A 15,683-nucleotide genomic window follows, 5' to 3' on the forward strand; every position below is an offset into this window, starting at 1 on the left:
TCTGCTCCAGCAGGGTTAGGTGTGTGTGTGTGTGTGTGTGTGTGTGTTCTCCTTGTAATTTACCAATACATTTTGGTTTTGCCTTCTTCAGAATTGGCACCGTAATACATCGGAGAAAAGTAATTTTTTAGGGTTGAGATCTGGCCCAATGGATCCTGTTTAAAGCCTCAACAAAATGTGAGAGCTTCCTGATAGTCTTAGCCGTGTTTCGTCCACAAAACCTTTAATGAATAGAAGCCAAAGATGTTTCAGTGTGCTGGCAAAGATGTTTCAATGTGGAAAAGGGCCTCTAAACTAGGCCTCATTTCAATCTGATGCATCTGGTCTCTCTCTCTCCCTCTCTCTCCCTCCCCCCTTTCTTTGTCCCTTTTTCTTTCTTTCCCTTTTCTCTTTCTTTTCTTCCTTCTCTCTTTTCTCTCTCTCTCTTTCCCTCTCCCAGGCTCACCCCATTGATTTGGTGCACCACTCCGCTCAGACTTGCTTGAGCAGGTACCTCCAGTGCAGTGGGCTCAATGGGGTAGACCTGCGGGACTGGCATCGAGAATGCGACAGTGATGGTGCATTTGAAAAGGAGAGCAAAGCCAGAGGTTGGTAATTTTTGCTGCAAAGAATCACAAAAGCTTCTGGGTTGTGCACAAGAAGGGACACCCATGTTAATGCAATTCAGCAACATAAAGAAAATAAAACAAATCAATAAGAATCGGCAAAGCATCTCTGATTAGATTTTATTCACTACTAGAATCTAATCAGAGATGCTTTGCCGATTCTAATCCAATGACCTGTTCCAGCAGGGTTGGAAGGGAGTATGTGTATATGTGTGCATGGCTGTCAAAACTCCAAAAACAGGTCAAGTAGTTCTGGGGAGGCCAGTCATAAATTAGGACACTTGCTAAGCAACTGGCCATTAAGTGAGGACCACTTGTATTTGGTTTGCCAGTCACCAAACCACACTCACTCAGTCATGTGACCAGCAAGCCACGCCCACCAGTCATGTGACCAACAAGCCACACCCACCCAATCACATTACCAGCAAACCACACCCTCAAATTAGGCCACACCCACATAAATTTGAATCCCGCCCCTGGGTGGGGGGCATTGAGGATGAGTTTGTAGCACCAAGGGGGCGGTGGACTGAAAAAGTTTGGGAACCACTGCTTTAGATGGCTTCAAACAGCTCAGGCAGGGAAGTTGCTACACAGCAGGGAGATTGGTACAATAGCAACAATCTCAGCTGATCCTGTAAGCCTCAGAAACAGGCTCACAGGCATAAACTTGGAGAGCAGGACTCCTGAAGGCAGAAGAGACTTCCTTGATGACTACTGCCATTCCACCTCCCCTACTGGGATCTTGGCTAGTGCCAAGCGGTAAATCTGGCTGAACCATATATCTGACAGGGGAATCTCCCCATCCTGTGACAGTCAGGTCTTGATGATATATCCCAGATTGGCATGTTCCTTGTCAGTAAGGTTTTGAATGAGTAGAGTTTTATTGACCAACCTAGCATTGAACAGCAGCAGCCGAACCTCCAGGTCTCCAAGGTAATGCTGTTCAGGGACTGATTGTGAGCTCAGAGGGCTGGAACATGCCACTGATACTAAACATCAGGCATGTCTTCCCCCATACTGGCCTGCCCTCTGGTTCCCATATAGCAACCCATGCCATCACTATCCTGATGTGATGTCCCTTTAGCCATAACCTCTCTTGGCCCATCTTGAAGAGCTGGAGGCTGTGCCACACCAATAATTCACATGCATACAAGAGGGATGAAGCTCCCACAGTGCAATCGTTCAAGCTCTCACCACTAATCAAGTCTGGAATCAAATCTAGATCAGTGATTGGATCAGAGGTTTAGTCTTCTGAACTTTTGGATGCAGGAGTCCCCATCCTCAGGGAAGTTCTCTCTACCAGAATGTGCGCTTTGGGCTATTCTGTGTGTCATATTTATGTGGTGCCTTCCTATTGGTTGATCAGTGTGTTGATGACGAACACTGGTGGTAAATTAGCACTCCTGTTGATTGACAAAGGGTTTGTTTCTCAGGTTTCAATCATTTCCATGGCTATCTTTATATCTGCATGGGCAACAATCTTAGCAGCAAAATTTGATATATGTCTTTGTTCCATACAATATGAGGCCACCAATGAGTTTGGGTCACCTAATCTGTCCATTTGCTTGCAATCTGGTGGTTAGCTTTCTCCTGATCATAATCACAGGGGCAATCCATGCAGGGATTCTGTAGATTACATTGGAAGTATCTTAATTGTGCCAGCCATCTGGCCAAGTTGTAGGTATCACATTTGTTGAAACAAATGTCACTTTTATGTTTCAAGATGTGGTTGGGATTTTTTTTTTACCGTACCTTAACTTTTTGAAAATCTGACGCTTTTCTTGCAAACAAGCACTTAAATTCTCCTTGAAAGGAGATGCCTCCTTGACCCCTATATGGATATGACACATGATGTCATATAAATTATATGAATTATGTAATATGCATCTGCATGATGACATCATTGTAAATGGCGAGATCTGGCTTGCATTGACTGCTTGAAGATTTAAGCAAACTAGACATTGATGGCTTAGGGAAATGCAGCTCCTGAGCATACTCCTTCTGTTAAAGACTGTCAAATGCACTCAAAAGCCCTTTTTGCATTTTTCTGGTGGTTGTCAGTGGCCAAATTTTTACCTGTGCAAAATTTACTTTAATATAGCCGCAACATTTAATGAGAAATTGTTTATTTGATCTTCCTCCCTTCCCCTTCCACATACGGGTTGCCATCATGATAGAAATGCTGCAGGAAAGTGGAAAATTACTGACTTTGATTTATTTTTTAAAGCTTCCAGGTTTCTATTGTGGCTTTTTGATGCCAGCTGCACATGTGTCTCTATGTAATGTTAAACATGCAATGCAATTCATTCCGTGGTGGCACAGTAGTTAGAATGTAGGCTAATTCTACTGACTGCCAACTGTCACTTGTTCAAGTCTCAGTGAATCAAGGTTGACTTAAGCTTCCATCCTTCTGAGGAGGGTAAAATGAGGACCCAGATTATTGAGGGCAATATGCTGACTCTGTAAACCGCTTAGAGAGGACTATAAAGCACTGTGAAGCGGTATCTATTGCAATTTCAAACAAACCAAAGGATCATCAATGAAGATCTGTTTGAAATGATTAAATAGATTGTAACACAATTCTGCCTACTTAGCTGATATTGGGAGAGGCTCCTGCAACAATGATACAAAAACAGCATTTATATCAAAGGCAGGCAGATGTTCTTAACTCAAGCAGCTGAGAGCATGCCCCAGAGTTGGTAATTTGTATTCCAAAAATATTGGAGGCCCACAGATTATCAATCAAGAATTATACGGTATTCAGTGTTTTTCTTAAACATCATCCAGAAATCCTTATCATAGCCATGTCAAATAAATTTGTCTTGTTCCTTTCATAAATGTTTTGAGACAACATGGTTCATCTAAGATATCTGTTGAGTTCATTGGGAGACCATTTATAAAAGGTTCTGATTCATAACCCAATCTCCTACAGAATTATATCTCATCTGGATTATTCTTATATAGGATAAATTTACATTGAGCTGTGTCATTGGTGTATGCTCTTTAGGGGGAAAAGTTTCTTAATAAAACCTAGAAATAGAGGTGCATCTAAAAACTAATGGTATAATTTTAAAATGAATGCTAAATCCACAGCCTTCCAACCAGATATTTGGTGGCAGCTTTGCTAACATCTCATTTGGATTGAAATTTCTTAATAGACTATCAATGACAACTATTCATCTCTGATAATTATCTTCTTGCACTTAGTCACATCTCATTAGTACAATTCCTGTATGACCAGCATCTCTTTGTTTCTAGTGAGTTGTGTTCTCTATTATAGATGACAACATATATGTCAGTGGTCCCCAACCTTTTTTGTACCAGGGACCAGTTTCAAGCACAAACACTTTTTCAAGGACCGGGGGAGGAGAATCCGAGTTTGGTGGTTTGCTTGCAGACGTTTCATTACCTGACTAGGTAACATCTGATGTTGTTACCTAGTCGGGTAATAAAAGCGTCTGCCAGCAAACTCACCAAGTCAAGGCGCCTCGGCCCTGCCTCCCTCAGCCCCATCCCTCAGGTGTCTCCCTCCCTCCCTCAGGTGTCTGCCTCGTTCCTCTCTCAGTCACTCTATCGCTCCTCCAGCAGCCCAGGAAGAAACTGCTTCAAAGAAGCCGGGGTGGTGGCTTTTCCTGTCGCCGCAGCTCCTCCGAGCGCCCGTTTACCCCCACACCCGCCCGGCAGCATGTGATTTCAATCCACAGTGCTCCGTTCTGCCTGCCTGCCTTCTTCGTTTCGGAGCAGCTTCGGCTGATAAAAGAGGCGAATAGTTATTATTCTCAGCGAAGCTGCTCGAAGCGAAGAAGGCAGGCAGGCAGGCAGAACGGATGCACTGGATTGAATGCGCGCGGGCGGGGCGCGGGCGGGTGGGGGTAAGCGGGCGCTTCGGAGCGAGCTGCGGCGCAGGAAAAGCCACCCAGCTCTTTGAAGCAGTTTCTTCCTGGGCTGGTGGAGCAGCAGTGAGCGACTGAGAGAGGAATGAGGCGGGAGGAAAGCCGCTGAGCCAGAGAGCAGGACAGGCCGGTTGCTTCCTCCCTCCCCTTCTCTCATTTGTGTCCTTGATCCCGATCCCAGCAGCATTCACCGAAGGCGAAGAAAGCCGCCATTTTTAAAAAAATTTCTTTGCGGCCCGGTACAGAGTGCTCCACGGACCGGGACCGGTCCGCGCCCGGTGGTTGAGGACCCCTGATATATGTCACATTTACTTTTGGACCTATCTAACCTTTTGTCTATATGGCATTTTGGGATAAATCATTCTTGTTTGGCCCTTACTTCCTACTTTCATTTTGTCCTCCCTATCTTTCCCTTCCTGTCTCCCCTTCCCATTCCTACAAACCTAAGGCTGCATCTAAACCACAGGTGCCAAACTTGCCGATCATGTTGCCATCACGGCATGTTTTGCAAGATTTTTTCCATTTGTGACGCTGGGGTGGGCGTGGCCTGCATGTGATGCATCTGACCCACAGGCCACCAGTTTGAAACCCCCTGATCTAGATAATTACTATTGCTAATTGCAAGTGTTTATTGGTTAGAAAGCAAATGTTCCAATAACATTCCATTAGGAGATCAATAGATCACTCATTCCAAAATAGCACAAAAAGTTCAGCAAAATCACAACAGAAAACAATTGCTGGTATCTTTCCAGTTTATTTGGTGAGCTAGAAGCAGCAGAAACAAGAGACACCTTACATCAAGGCAATCCTGGGAAAACTGTATCCACCTCTGGTTTTAGATCGAGAATTCAGATTAAATCAATATTTAATTATTACAGTTATTGAAAAACCTGAAAGAACACAATAAACTTGCCACATAGGAAATACAATTTCTTCATTTTTATATTTTTAAAATGATAAAGACAGAAGACAATCTTTATAGCTCCCAGTAGAGTCCTTTAGTGCTCTCTGAGCTTGGTTCTTTGCTTACAGATCTTTTACTATCCAATACCAGTATGTGGGGAATTTGCTCCCTATTTATATATAGTAATTTGCCCTTCCTAAGTTGGGGTTATGGGTTTCTCCTTGGTAGCACTTGACTGGGGTATATTTTCTTCTTGATTGTTTGGTGCTAATTCTTGCCTATCTGGGTGCAGGCTATTGGAGAGAGTGCATTCTGGTCTTTACGTTTCCCTCTTAACCTTTTTATACTTTATTTTAAATTTGGTTTATCTCTTATGTGTCTATTGATGGCTGATTTGTCTGAATGCTTCCATAAATTCCCTAGCATTTTTGGATCTAACTTGAACTAGGATGGTCACGGTTTCCCAGTTTTATAGTTGAGTCTGTCCAACTGTTGTGAGATTAAGGAGTTTTTATTGTGCCTTCTGACTGCTGTTGGATGTCCATAGATGCATTCTGTGGGGCATGTCTGTTCTATATACCGTATGTTATACACCTTACACTATATTGTAGATGACTCATTTTTTTCTTCTTAAATTACAGTAGTTGGTTTGTGTTTCATGGTGATGCCATCTGGTATACCATAAACAACCTCAATGAGCAACTGGAACAAATCATAAGTTTAGTAAATAGAAAAATACAGACAACCACCATCAAGATTAGATTTCTAAAACAAGGTGAAAAAGGAAAACAAAATTCCAAACCAAATTACTCAAGCTAAACTCCAGAAGCAAAGAGATAATATGAACCCAAACAGATAGTCAATACATCCAGCAGCTCACTATCCACTATAAACCGCAACATGCTCCAAAAAGGCCTCAATACAGATGACATTAACCAGTCACAATTTTTGCAGCTTTAGAAACATCATTTAAAATCACAGAACTTCTTGCCTCAGAGACCCAAGAAATCAGAAGCCAAACAAATATACCAGAGAGCAGATGAACACAGAATCAGAACATATGCAAGTAAAGGACAGCAGCCCTCAAAAACCTAAAGAAGGTTTCACCATCATCACCATCAAGTCTGAACAACAGTTAACATAACCAGAATATAATATATACAAAAACCTAAAGAATTATTGGAAGACAAACATCCCACTAAGCCAATACAGAAACTATACCATCTGCTCAACAATCCAAGAAAGATCAAATCACAAAAGAACAGAGACAAATGAAAGCCCACATTTGTCCAAATGTATTGTTACCCAAAATACAACAGAGTGAAAAAAACTTGGACAACTCACAGAGAATAATTAATATTCTATCAACTACAGTGGTTCCGGAAAATCAAAGTGGAAAGAAATGAAGATGATTACAATGTACTCTTTACTTCTATAGATCTGGAACTAACAACGCCCCCCCCCCAAAAAAAACGTAGCAGTAACCTGAAACGTGAAACAATCCACACCTTCAAAAGAATAAAATTCACAAGGGAAAAACAACACACTACTCTACCTGAATATCCTCATCAGCAGAGGAAATGTTGGCAAATTAAAAATGCAAGTCTACTGAAAAACAATCACACTAGCTTTTAGTGTGATAACAATCCAACTTCCCACAAGAGCTGTGTAAGAACATTATTCGGATCACTACAAATGTACTGCAGCAACCTAGAAAACTAGAAAAAGGAAGCAAACTGCCTATACAATATATTTTAATAAAATGTATACTACACAATTTTATCAAAAAGTACCTGGTCACTCAACAGTATAACCAAAGAAAGCTAAAAAGAGAGTAACACCACCTTACATCGGAAAAAAAATGTCTGAAAAAGAGAATAATCACTGTGATAATACAGAATCAATGTAAGCATTTTGCCCATCTCAGATTCTTTAAATTCTTAAGTTTATGGTTAAATTTTTCTTTCATTCAGGATCACTCAACCAGCATTTTCAGACTTGTCTATATAAGTTTTCAATAGGTTAGAAATAGTTAATGAGTTCATTTCCAAAAGTGATTAGAAAATGAGGTTTGTAAGTCTCAACTGCTGTTATAGATAAGATAATTTAATTTCATCATCTCTCAGAATCCCAGCCCATAGAAAACTGCCATCCTGCTGTCTGCTTGTGAGAAGTAGCTATCTGAAGCATATGTGGGTGATCTTCCATCCTGTCCCTATCTGGAGAAGTGTCAAAGAACCAGTCTACTGAACAATTCCTGTTGTGGGATCTGCTTTTGCATTTGTCATACCCCTGGAAGCTCCAATACCATCCCGTCTTTTTTGGCCCTTACTGAATTGCCTGAATGCATTTTTTAAAAAGTGAATGAGAATGTGTGTCTGGGATTTTATGTTCAATGCAGCATGTTTAAAGCACTTTCAAACACTGCAGATAACAATTCACAATCACTGCTGCTATATATTTTAACAAATACTTTATAGCTTAAAGTGCCTAAGGAGATTCAAATGAACAAAGACCGTTCTATGTATATTTGTTTACCTATATTTTCATAAATCTTTACAACTTATAAAAAAGAAAACATTCATTTACATCAAATTTTGATGTGAAATTATGTAGTTTGCTTTAATAATCTTGGAAATAGCATCCCTCTCCCTTTAATTGTGTCTAATTTTCAGAGACTACCTGCATCTTGAAGTTTCATGGCAAGGTTTTTAAAAACTGGTTTGCCACTGCTTCTCTCTTAGGGTTGAGAATGAATGACTGGCCCAAGACCACCCAGCTGGCTTTGTGCCTATGGGAGGGCAACTCATGGACTCCTGGTTTCTAGCCTGATGCTTAATACCAACTGGATCTCTCAGTAATTTATACAGTACATTCATAAAGATAAATGTGTATACCATTTATATAAACCATGATTAAAATGAATATAAATGTACACATTCACAAAGATGATGATAGTCACGGTTTTAAAAAAATAGTTACTATAATAATTCAAATAAAAATCTTTATATTGTCATGGTACAATAATTGGCATGACATCTGTGCTAAATACCAGAAAGGTAGGGAGGTAGAAAGGATATATAGAAATATTATTTGAAACAAAATGGGCTGATTATTTGATTGGTCAGTGACGCCCATGACAGAAAGGAAAATAAAACTCTGAACTGACACCTAAATGAGACTTCCTCATTCTGGGATCCCTTCCAAATGTATTGGCTAAGAAATCAGGAAACTGAAATCCAACCTACCTTGAGGGCACCAGATTGTGAAGGCTAATATAAGGCTTGAATTTACAACCTTCAATTCTGAACCCTGTATCAAATATATAGCAAATGAACTCTCTCACCTATGGCTTTTTTTGAACCTGAAATATTACAGTAGTCAAAAATCTATATGATTTCAAACAATGCAATGGAATGTATTTAGTTTTCAGTTTTATGAATTCCACATTCTTCTGTTTCAGAGATGCATAACTTTGATCCCTATCAATTTTCAACGTGACAGGAAAAAATGAATAAATATAGAGACAGTAAATGTAGTTTCATATTTTGGAGTCAGATGTTTTTCTCCCAGCATGTTGCTCATGGTCAAGGGGAACTCTTGATTGGAAAATAAAGCTGAGCATCTGTTTACATGCTAAAACAGCATTAGACTTTATCTAATGCAGTTTTTTTTGAAATTACAATTGTTTTGTAATTATAATAAATGGGTTAGGTTGGCGTAGAATCACAATTAGAAGGAAGGCAGGAGGGGTATGACTCTTTCCACCTCAATCTTTACAGATTAATACCCTTCACTCTGGTCTCTAAGATAAATAACTTGAGATAAGATGGTGAAAGTGTTGCTTTGCTTAGGGCCCAGTGTCTGGTGCCTGCTCTTCCTGCATTCTTTCACACAGCATTAGAAAGTAGGGAGAAAAGGCGTGTAGGAATTGATCCCCTTGTATTTTAACTAAATATATGGCTTGATTTGGGGCAGGAGGACAAATCGACTAGAAGATCTGCATGTTCTTTCTGCCACTCTAAGAGCAGGACAAGACCTTAGCAACAATCTGCAAACTGAGTCCTTGGTGCTGTCTGAGCTTGGTTGTTTTCTTGCAGACATTTCATTACTCAACTAGGCAATCTCATCAGTAGCCGAAGGAAGTGGGGAGTAGAGTCCCAAAACTCCTGTTGGTGGTTGTGTGATTGAAACTCTGCCTCTTTTTAATATGCATTGTGTTTCTGTTTTTTACACAAAGTGGCAGTGTTTCAATTGTATATTTCTGGCAGCCATTACGACTTTTTAAAAAATGCCATCCTCCTGAGGATGCTCCTGGACCAGGTCATTAGATATTTAGTAGTGGCCTTGAGCGCTCCTGATCATTCTTCCTGTAATCTCACAGGGATTTGACTTAAAGATGGCAACCACGCAGATGCAAAATAGAATCTGTGGCGTTCATGATGCGTAAACACCTTTGCTCCATGTCTAGAAATGCGGTTTGGCTCATGTGCTGGTTCTGCTGTGAAATGAAATTTGAGAATAAATGGCTGGGCTTAAGCATAAATAGGATGAAGATGATATGCCCAAATTAGAAAAAGCTGCTGAATGCTCTATCCAAGTTAAATTGCAAACCAGAGAGAATGTTTATTTCTTAGAAACCTGCCACTTCAGATTCTGAGGGACAAGCAGCTCTTGTGGAAAAGTACAGCAGCATAAACTTGGTTTATTATTTAAGAAAGCCAAAGACAATAGAAGTAAACACGGCTATGCCTTTTTCTCTTAGGACTGGAGATATTTCACACTTCTATTTATAAATACTTGTCAGCTTTGTGTCCTTTTACAATGGTTGCACAAAGACAGGAGGTTAAAACAAAACAAAAAAGTCCTCTTTTGGTTTATGCCTTTTATAGTTATTAAAAAAGGGATCATGTCAAATCTTTTTTCAATCTTGTTAATTTTGAATAGGCGGTCAGCAACATTGAGATGTAAAGTCGCATTACAAATGACTTACCTATAGCCATCTTAGTCCCAACAATATTTATAATTTGATATATTCCACAATTGCCAATTTCAAAATACTATCTATATTTGGGGCAAGATTGAAAAGGACAGACACGACTGAAAAGGCTACAGTGCTACTGCAGTATCTCACTATCTGGGATTCATTCCTGCCCTATACAGGTAGCACTTGACTAAAGCCCCCAATTTAGACTAGAACTTTCATTGCTAAGCAAGGCGGTTGTTAAATAAGCCAAGCCCAATTTTATCTTTTTTGGCATGGTTGTTAAGCAAATCACTATAATTGTCTCAGTTCTCCCACTATTTGCTTGTCAAAAAGCCAACTGGGAAGGTCTCAAATGACAATCCCATGACCCTGGGATGCTGCAACTATCATAAATGCATGCCAGGTGCCAGAATTTTGATCATGCGACCATGGGGATGGCCCGACAGTTTTAAGTGCGAAGACGGGTTATAAGGTACTTTTTACAAATGGTTGTAAGTTGAAGACTACTTATATTAACAGGGTAGTCGATCTTCATGGAGCTCAAGATCAGGCTGGGGCTAATAAATTTGCAGCTATCAGCCAGAAAACAGAAAAACCTGGGGAGAAGGCTCAGTTCCTGATTGGACTACTGACTTCAGCTCCTTTAAGTCACACGAGTATTACTGGAAAAAAACAAAGCCATTGAGCCTCCTTAAGGCCCTAGTGATGCTTAAGAGTTGGTCTAATGGCCATCAAGCATAGCCACATCCCTAGGCAAAGAGATTTTTTTCCATATAATCTTACCTGTAAACAACCTGAGCATATCATAAGATTACAAATTATAATGAGGTGCTAGGTTTTCAATCTGTTTTGTTATATAAAATGGTTTCCAATGCATCTTTTATAAAAAAATAAATTTGATTGTCATTGTGCTTAGTCAATGTAGGATGATTAAACTTAAATTTAGGCTAGTATTTGGAAAGACTAAATTTGCAGGCTGGACTTGAAAACTAAAACAATCCTAGAAAAAAGCAATGGCAAACATAAAATCATGTTGTGTAACTTTTTTTTTTTTTTTTTTTGCTATTCCTCATATCAAGTGATAACTTGCTAATACACCCAGAGTGATATTTATTTTTCATCTTGTTATTTAAAAAAAAAACCCTAAAATTTAATCACAGTTAATTCGTTCCACATTTTGGAACTTATTCAACTTTTTAGAAAGAAGAAAAGAAGAAACAAGAAGAAAAACTCAATTCAAAAAAAACAAGCAATTTTCAGTTTGAAAAATACTGGAAAGGAACAATGAAAAAGGAATACTGGAAAAGGAAACATAGAAACACAGTTATATCAAATCAAAAAAGCATTATGACCATACTGAATTATGCTTTTTATTTCATCTTTTATAAACTGCTGTTCCAAAGATATTATCTGGTTTTATACTAATCATCTTACATCGTCATGACTGCCCTTTTAGTGTTGATGCCCTCTCTCTTCATAAAAAAGAGATTGGAAATTTTTTGTTAGGATCCCATGGCCAAGGCATTAAAAACAAATAGGAATCTAATAAAATCGGACAACATTATGGAGAGGTGGCAAGAGGATGTCCCTCGATAAGTGCTTTTGTCTTATTTTACAGAAATCCACAGAAGCTAACAAAAAGGAAAGCCTTGGGACTAGTCAAAATACATTACATTACAGGGAATATAAAAAAGGCACACAATAAATAGTATTAAAACCAACATATGAAAAAACTGATAATCAACAGCATTTGGAAGATCACAGAAACAATAAAAAAAGTTTGATATTGATTGTTTTTCCTTTTTCAAATGCTTTCCAATCTATTCTATCCTGCCAGGAAGGTACAATATTCTGTGATAGCCCACTTAAAATTTAATTTTCCATTTTTACTTTGCATTCAAATCCCTTCAAGTGTTCACCTACAAGAGAACTCAAACAAGCTATGGCCACAAGCCCCACTCCTATGTCATAATCACACTTCTGTAAATAGCTTGTTTGGGATGGAAAGCCAGTGTCATATACGTATGATCCTTCTAGGTTCTAAAGACCAAGCAAATTCATGGTCTTCCATCAAACAATATTGCAAATATAAGCAGCTGGCTTCTCTACAGGTAGTCCCCCTTTAGCGACTGTCTTGCTTAGTGACCATTCATAATTACAATGGTAATGAAAAAGTAATTTTGTGACCAGTCCTCCCATTTATGAGCTTCATAGGTCTGTGAAGCAAAGGAAAGCTGAAGATCATAAACTCACGTTTCACTCAGAGACCAGTTTACTTAATGATCAAGTTGCTGGTCCCAAATATGATTGCTGAAAAGGACTACCTGCACAGAATTTACTCCGAGAGTCAAAATTCTGCCAAAGGGCAACAATGGTAGAAGATTTAATATCTAAAGGTATAGTCTTTGGAACCAACTTTGTAAAAACAAACATTTCTGCAACAGATGAGACTAACTGCTGTATGATTTGATGATTTTCCCGAGGTTTAAACCAAATATGGAATGGTGACTATTAAACTATTAACAGCTATTTGCAGCATACACAGTTTGGGTGGGGGAATTAATAGAGGGGAAAGGGTTTCATCATAACCAAGTTCTAAAAGCAAGTACAAAAGATAGCCGTCATAGGCTGGAAATCCCTCTATCTCGACATACAGATAAAGTGGAGTACAAACTCTACACATTAGAAAATAGCACAATGAATGAACTATGTACCCAGGGACGTGCCCCATAGTTTTTCTGTAGACACCTAGGTGACTTATATCACCGAGGTTTCGGACTGAGAAGAAAACTGGGTGGCCGAATTGCGATGCAATTGGGGTCCACTTTCTGAGTCATTTGGAAAAACAGAAGACCTGTGATTTTTGTAATCGCGGCTCATTCTTTCATTCAGACACCAGCTCCTCCATTTTCTTTTCAGCTCTCCTCGAACCTAAAAGCAAACAGGAAACCAGCATGGAATTTATCAAGGCTGGGGTTAATTCACTGTGGGATTAAAAACATGCTTAAATATGCAATAAGCCAACACAAGAGAATATGATTCTCTTCCCCAAACCCCAAAAACTTTAACCTTAGACTGTCTACTATTGACCTCACCCCTTTCCTAAGAGGTCTGTAGGGGGCGTGCGTAAGCGCACCAACGTGCCTACCGTCCCTGTCCTATTGTTTCTCTTATTCTTTTATTTTTCTTATATGTACCCATTTCATGTATTCACAACTATGTATACACTTATACTTATTATCTTGTAAACAATTGGCAAATCAAATAAATAAATAAATAAAATAAATAAAATAAATATATGTAGCTCATGGATGATGTTACCTAGTTGGGTAATGAAATGTCTGCCAGAAAACCACCAAGCTCAGAGAGCGCCAAGGGCCCCTCATACACAAGAAGGTGAAATAAAAGGAAAGGGGAATTATACGAAGGTTCCCGCATTTAATAAAACTGTATTACAGTTGTTTTTTCTAAATACAACTTGTTATGCTATGTATTGAAATTGCTTGACAGTTTACAATATGCTGTGCTATAATTGGGGTGCTGATAAAAACATAAAAATAGTAGAAAGCTCATTTATTCAAAGCATTCCAAATCTAAAGGTGTTAAAGTGGTGGTGAAAAAAACCCCAATCAAATCAATTTGGCACTAGACTGAGAAAAACCCAAACATCCCGGCAAAACAAGAACAATACTCAACAATAGGGATGTGTTTCTGAAGCTGCTAAGAAAACTGAAGTCAAGATACTTTTTATCTCGCTCTTAACTTCTAAGCAAAGATTTTGAACCTAAAAGCAAACACGAAAAATTCAATTACATACTGAAAATTAGGCATGCTGACTTGAAACTAAAACTCTCTTAGTTCAGGAACTTTTACTTCCAAATTTTGGATGCCAAATTAAAACCCAACAACTGGCAGACTAATATCTGAAAGTTACTCCCTCAGTAACTCCCAGCAGAAAAAGACAGTTGTTAACTGATAAAAAACTTGCAGAGTATCGCTATTTTTTTTTTTTTTTTTGGGGGAGGTGCTGAATCCAATTAATGTTCACTAGAAGCAGTAACACTTAAGCTAAAGCTTAAATGTTTTGGATACATCCTATCAAAGTAAAAAAGGAACCAGATGTTTGAAAAAAAATCAAAGATAACTGAGGAAGAGGCCCACAGAAGGGAAGGTGGTTAGATACTTTCCTAATGTCACAAGCATGAGCTTATAAAATCTCAACAAATCATCCAGCACTCTTCTTACTTTACCCTAGACATTTACAATCCTATTTACTTAAGAACCCAATTTTTCCCTATTAGTCTTTAGCAGTCATCAAAGAACAAAGTCCACAAATGGCTGTTTCAAGTTTAGTTGGTGCTTGATTTGGTTTATACCAAGGTTTCCAGCTGGAGTCATAAACTATAATGTCTCTCCTTCTTTGCATTTTCTCTCTTTTGGGGAAAAAAAGGCCTTCCTGCAGAAACCTCCACTATTCCAGTTAGCTGAATGGCTGGGCTCTCATCTCCTACCGGGATGCAGTTGGTTTAATCCCACAGTCTTCTTCTTCTTCTTCTTTTTCTTCAGCGTTTGTCTCGCGCTCTGGCGAGGTCCGCTAATGTCCTTGAGTACTGCTTCCACGCCTCTCTGTCTGCCACGTATGTCGGGTCTGCCTTCGCGATCTCTAGATCGGCCTTGATCGTGTCCATCCAGCGTTGCTTAGGTTTAATCCCACAGTGTGTTAACTATATCCAGGCACTGTAGTTTGTAAACTATACTTAAAGGCAAAAATGGATAATCTGAAGTTCCAGGGCTGCAAGTGGTCTTTAGACTCATTTGAGGAGCTCCGGGAGCCTCTTTCAACCACACTCTGGAAAATTGGTGGCTAGTTTCAAGTTGGAAACACACAATAGAAATGTAAAGCTGAGCCAGGTTTAGTACATTAAAAAAAAAAAAGGAATGGAGGAAGGAAGTAAGTTACATGTGTTAAAAAGAATATTACCAGGAAAGAAGGAAGGGAATTCTTGATTCCACTCCTATCTGTGACAGTATTCACTTTACCACACAGTACTCCTCAACAAACTATGATTTAAAACAGTGATGGCTAATCTTTTCGACACCGAGAGGGATCTGGGTGCCACCTCTGGCACGCATGCCATAGGTTCGCCATCACGGATTTAAAACCTGCTATGGTTTTTGCAATGTTTAAAACAAGTTCCCTCTATTCTCACTTGAAGTGACCCCAATGCCCAGATGGCCCTTTCTTAGTCCAACCTCCATATACTAGAAAGTGGATCTTGGGGCTTCTGTCAACA

General features: G+C 39.3%; 1 protein-coding gene across 2 annotated transcripts in view; it reads right to left on the reverse strand.

Annotated features, from left to right (window-relative positions):
• Positions 1–15,683, reverse strand: part of VIPR2 (vasoactive intestinal peptide receptor 2) — a 149,660-nt gene that overhangs the window by 51,451 nt on the left and 82,526 nt on the right. Inside the window, exon 13 of one of the 2 annotated variants that reach the window (XM_087946914.1) lies at positions 13,244–13,320. In XM_087946914.1, the coding sequence (XP_087803040.1) occupies positions 13,244–13,320 (77 nt within the window). Of the gene's footprint in view, positions 1–11,611; positions 13,321–15,683 lie in introns of those variants that run through there. The other variant, XM_026687265.2, reaches the window with a different exon arrangement.

Source organism: Notechis scutatus, chromosome Z (genome assembly GCF_049901735.1).
Source record: "Notechis scutatus isolate UNSWTSFEM ecotype Mainland chromosome Z, rNotScu1.2, whole genome shotgun sequence".
NCBI classification, from domain to species: Eukaryota; Metazoa; Chordata; class Lepidosauria; order Squamata; family Elapidae; genus Notechis; species Notechis scutatus.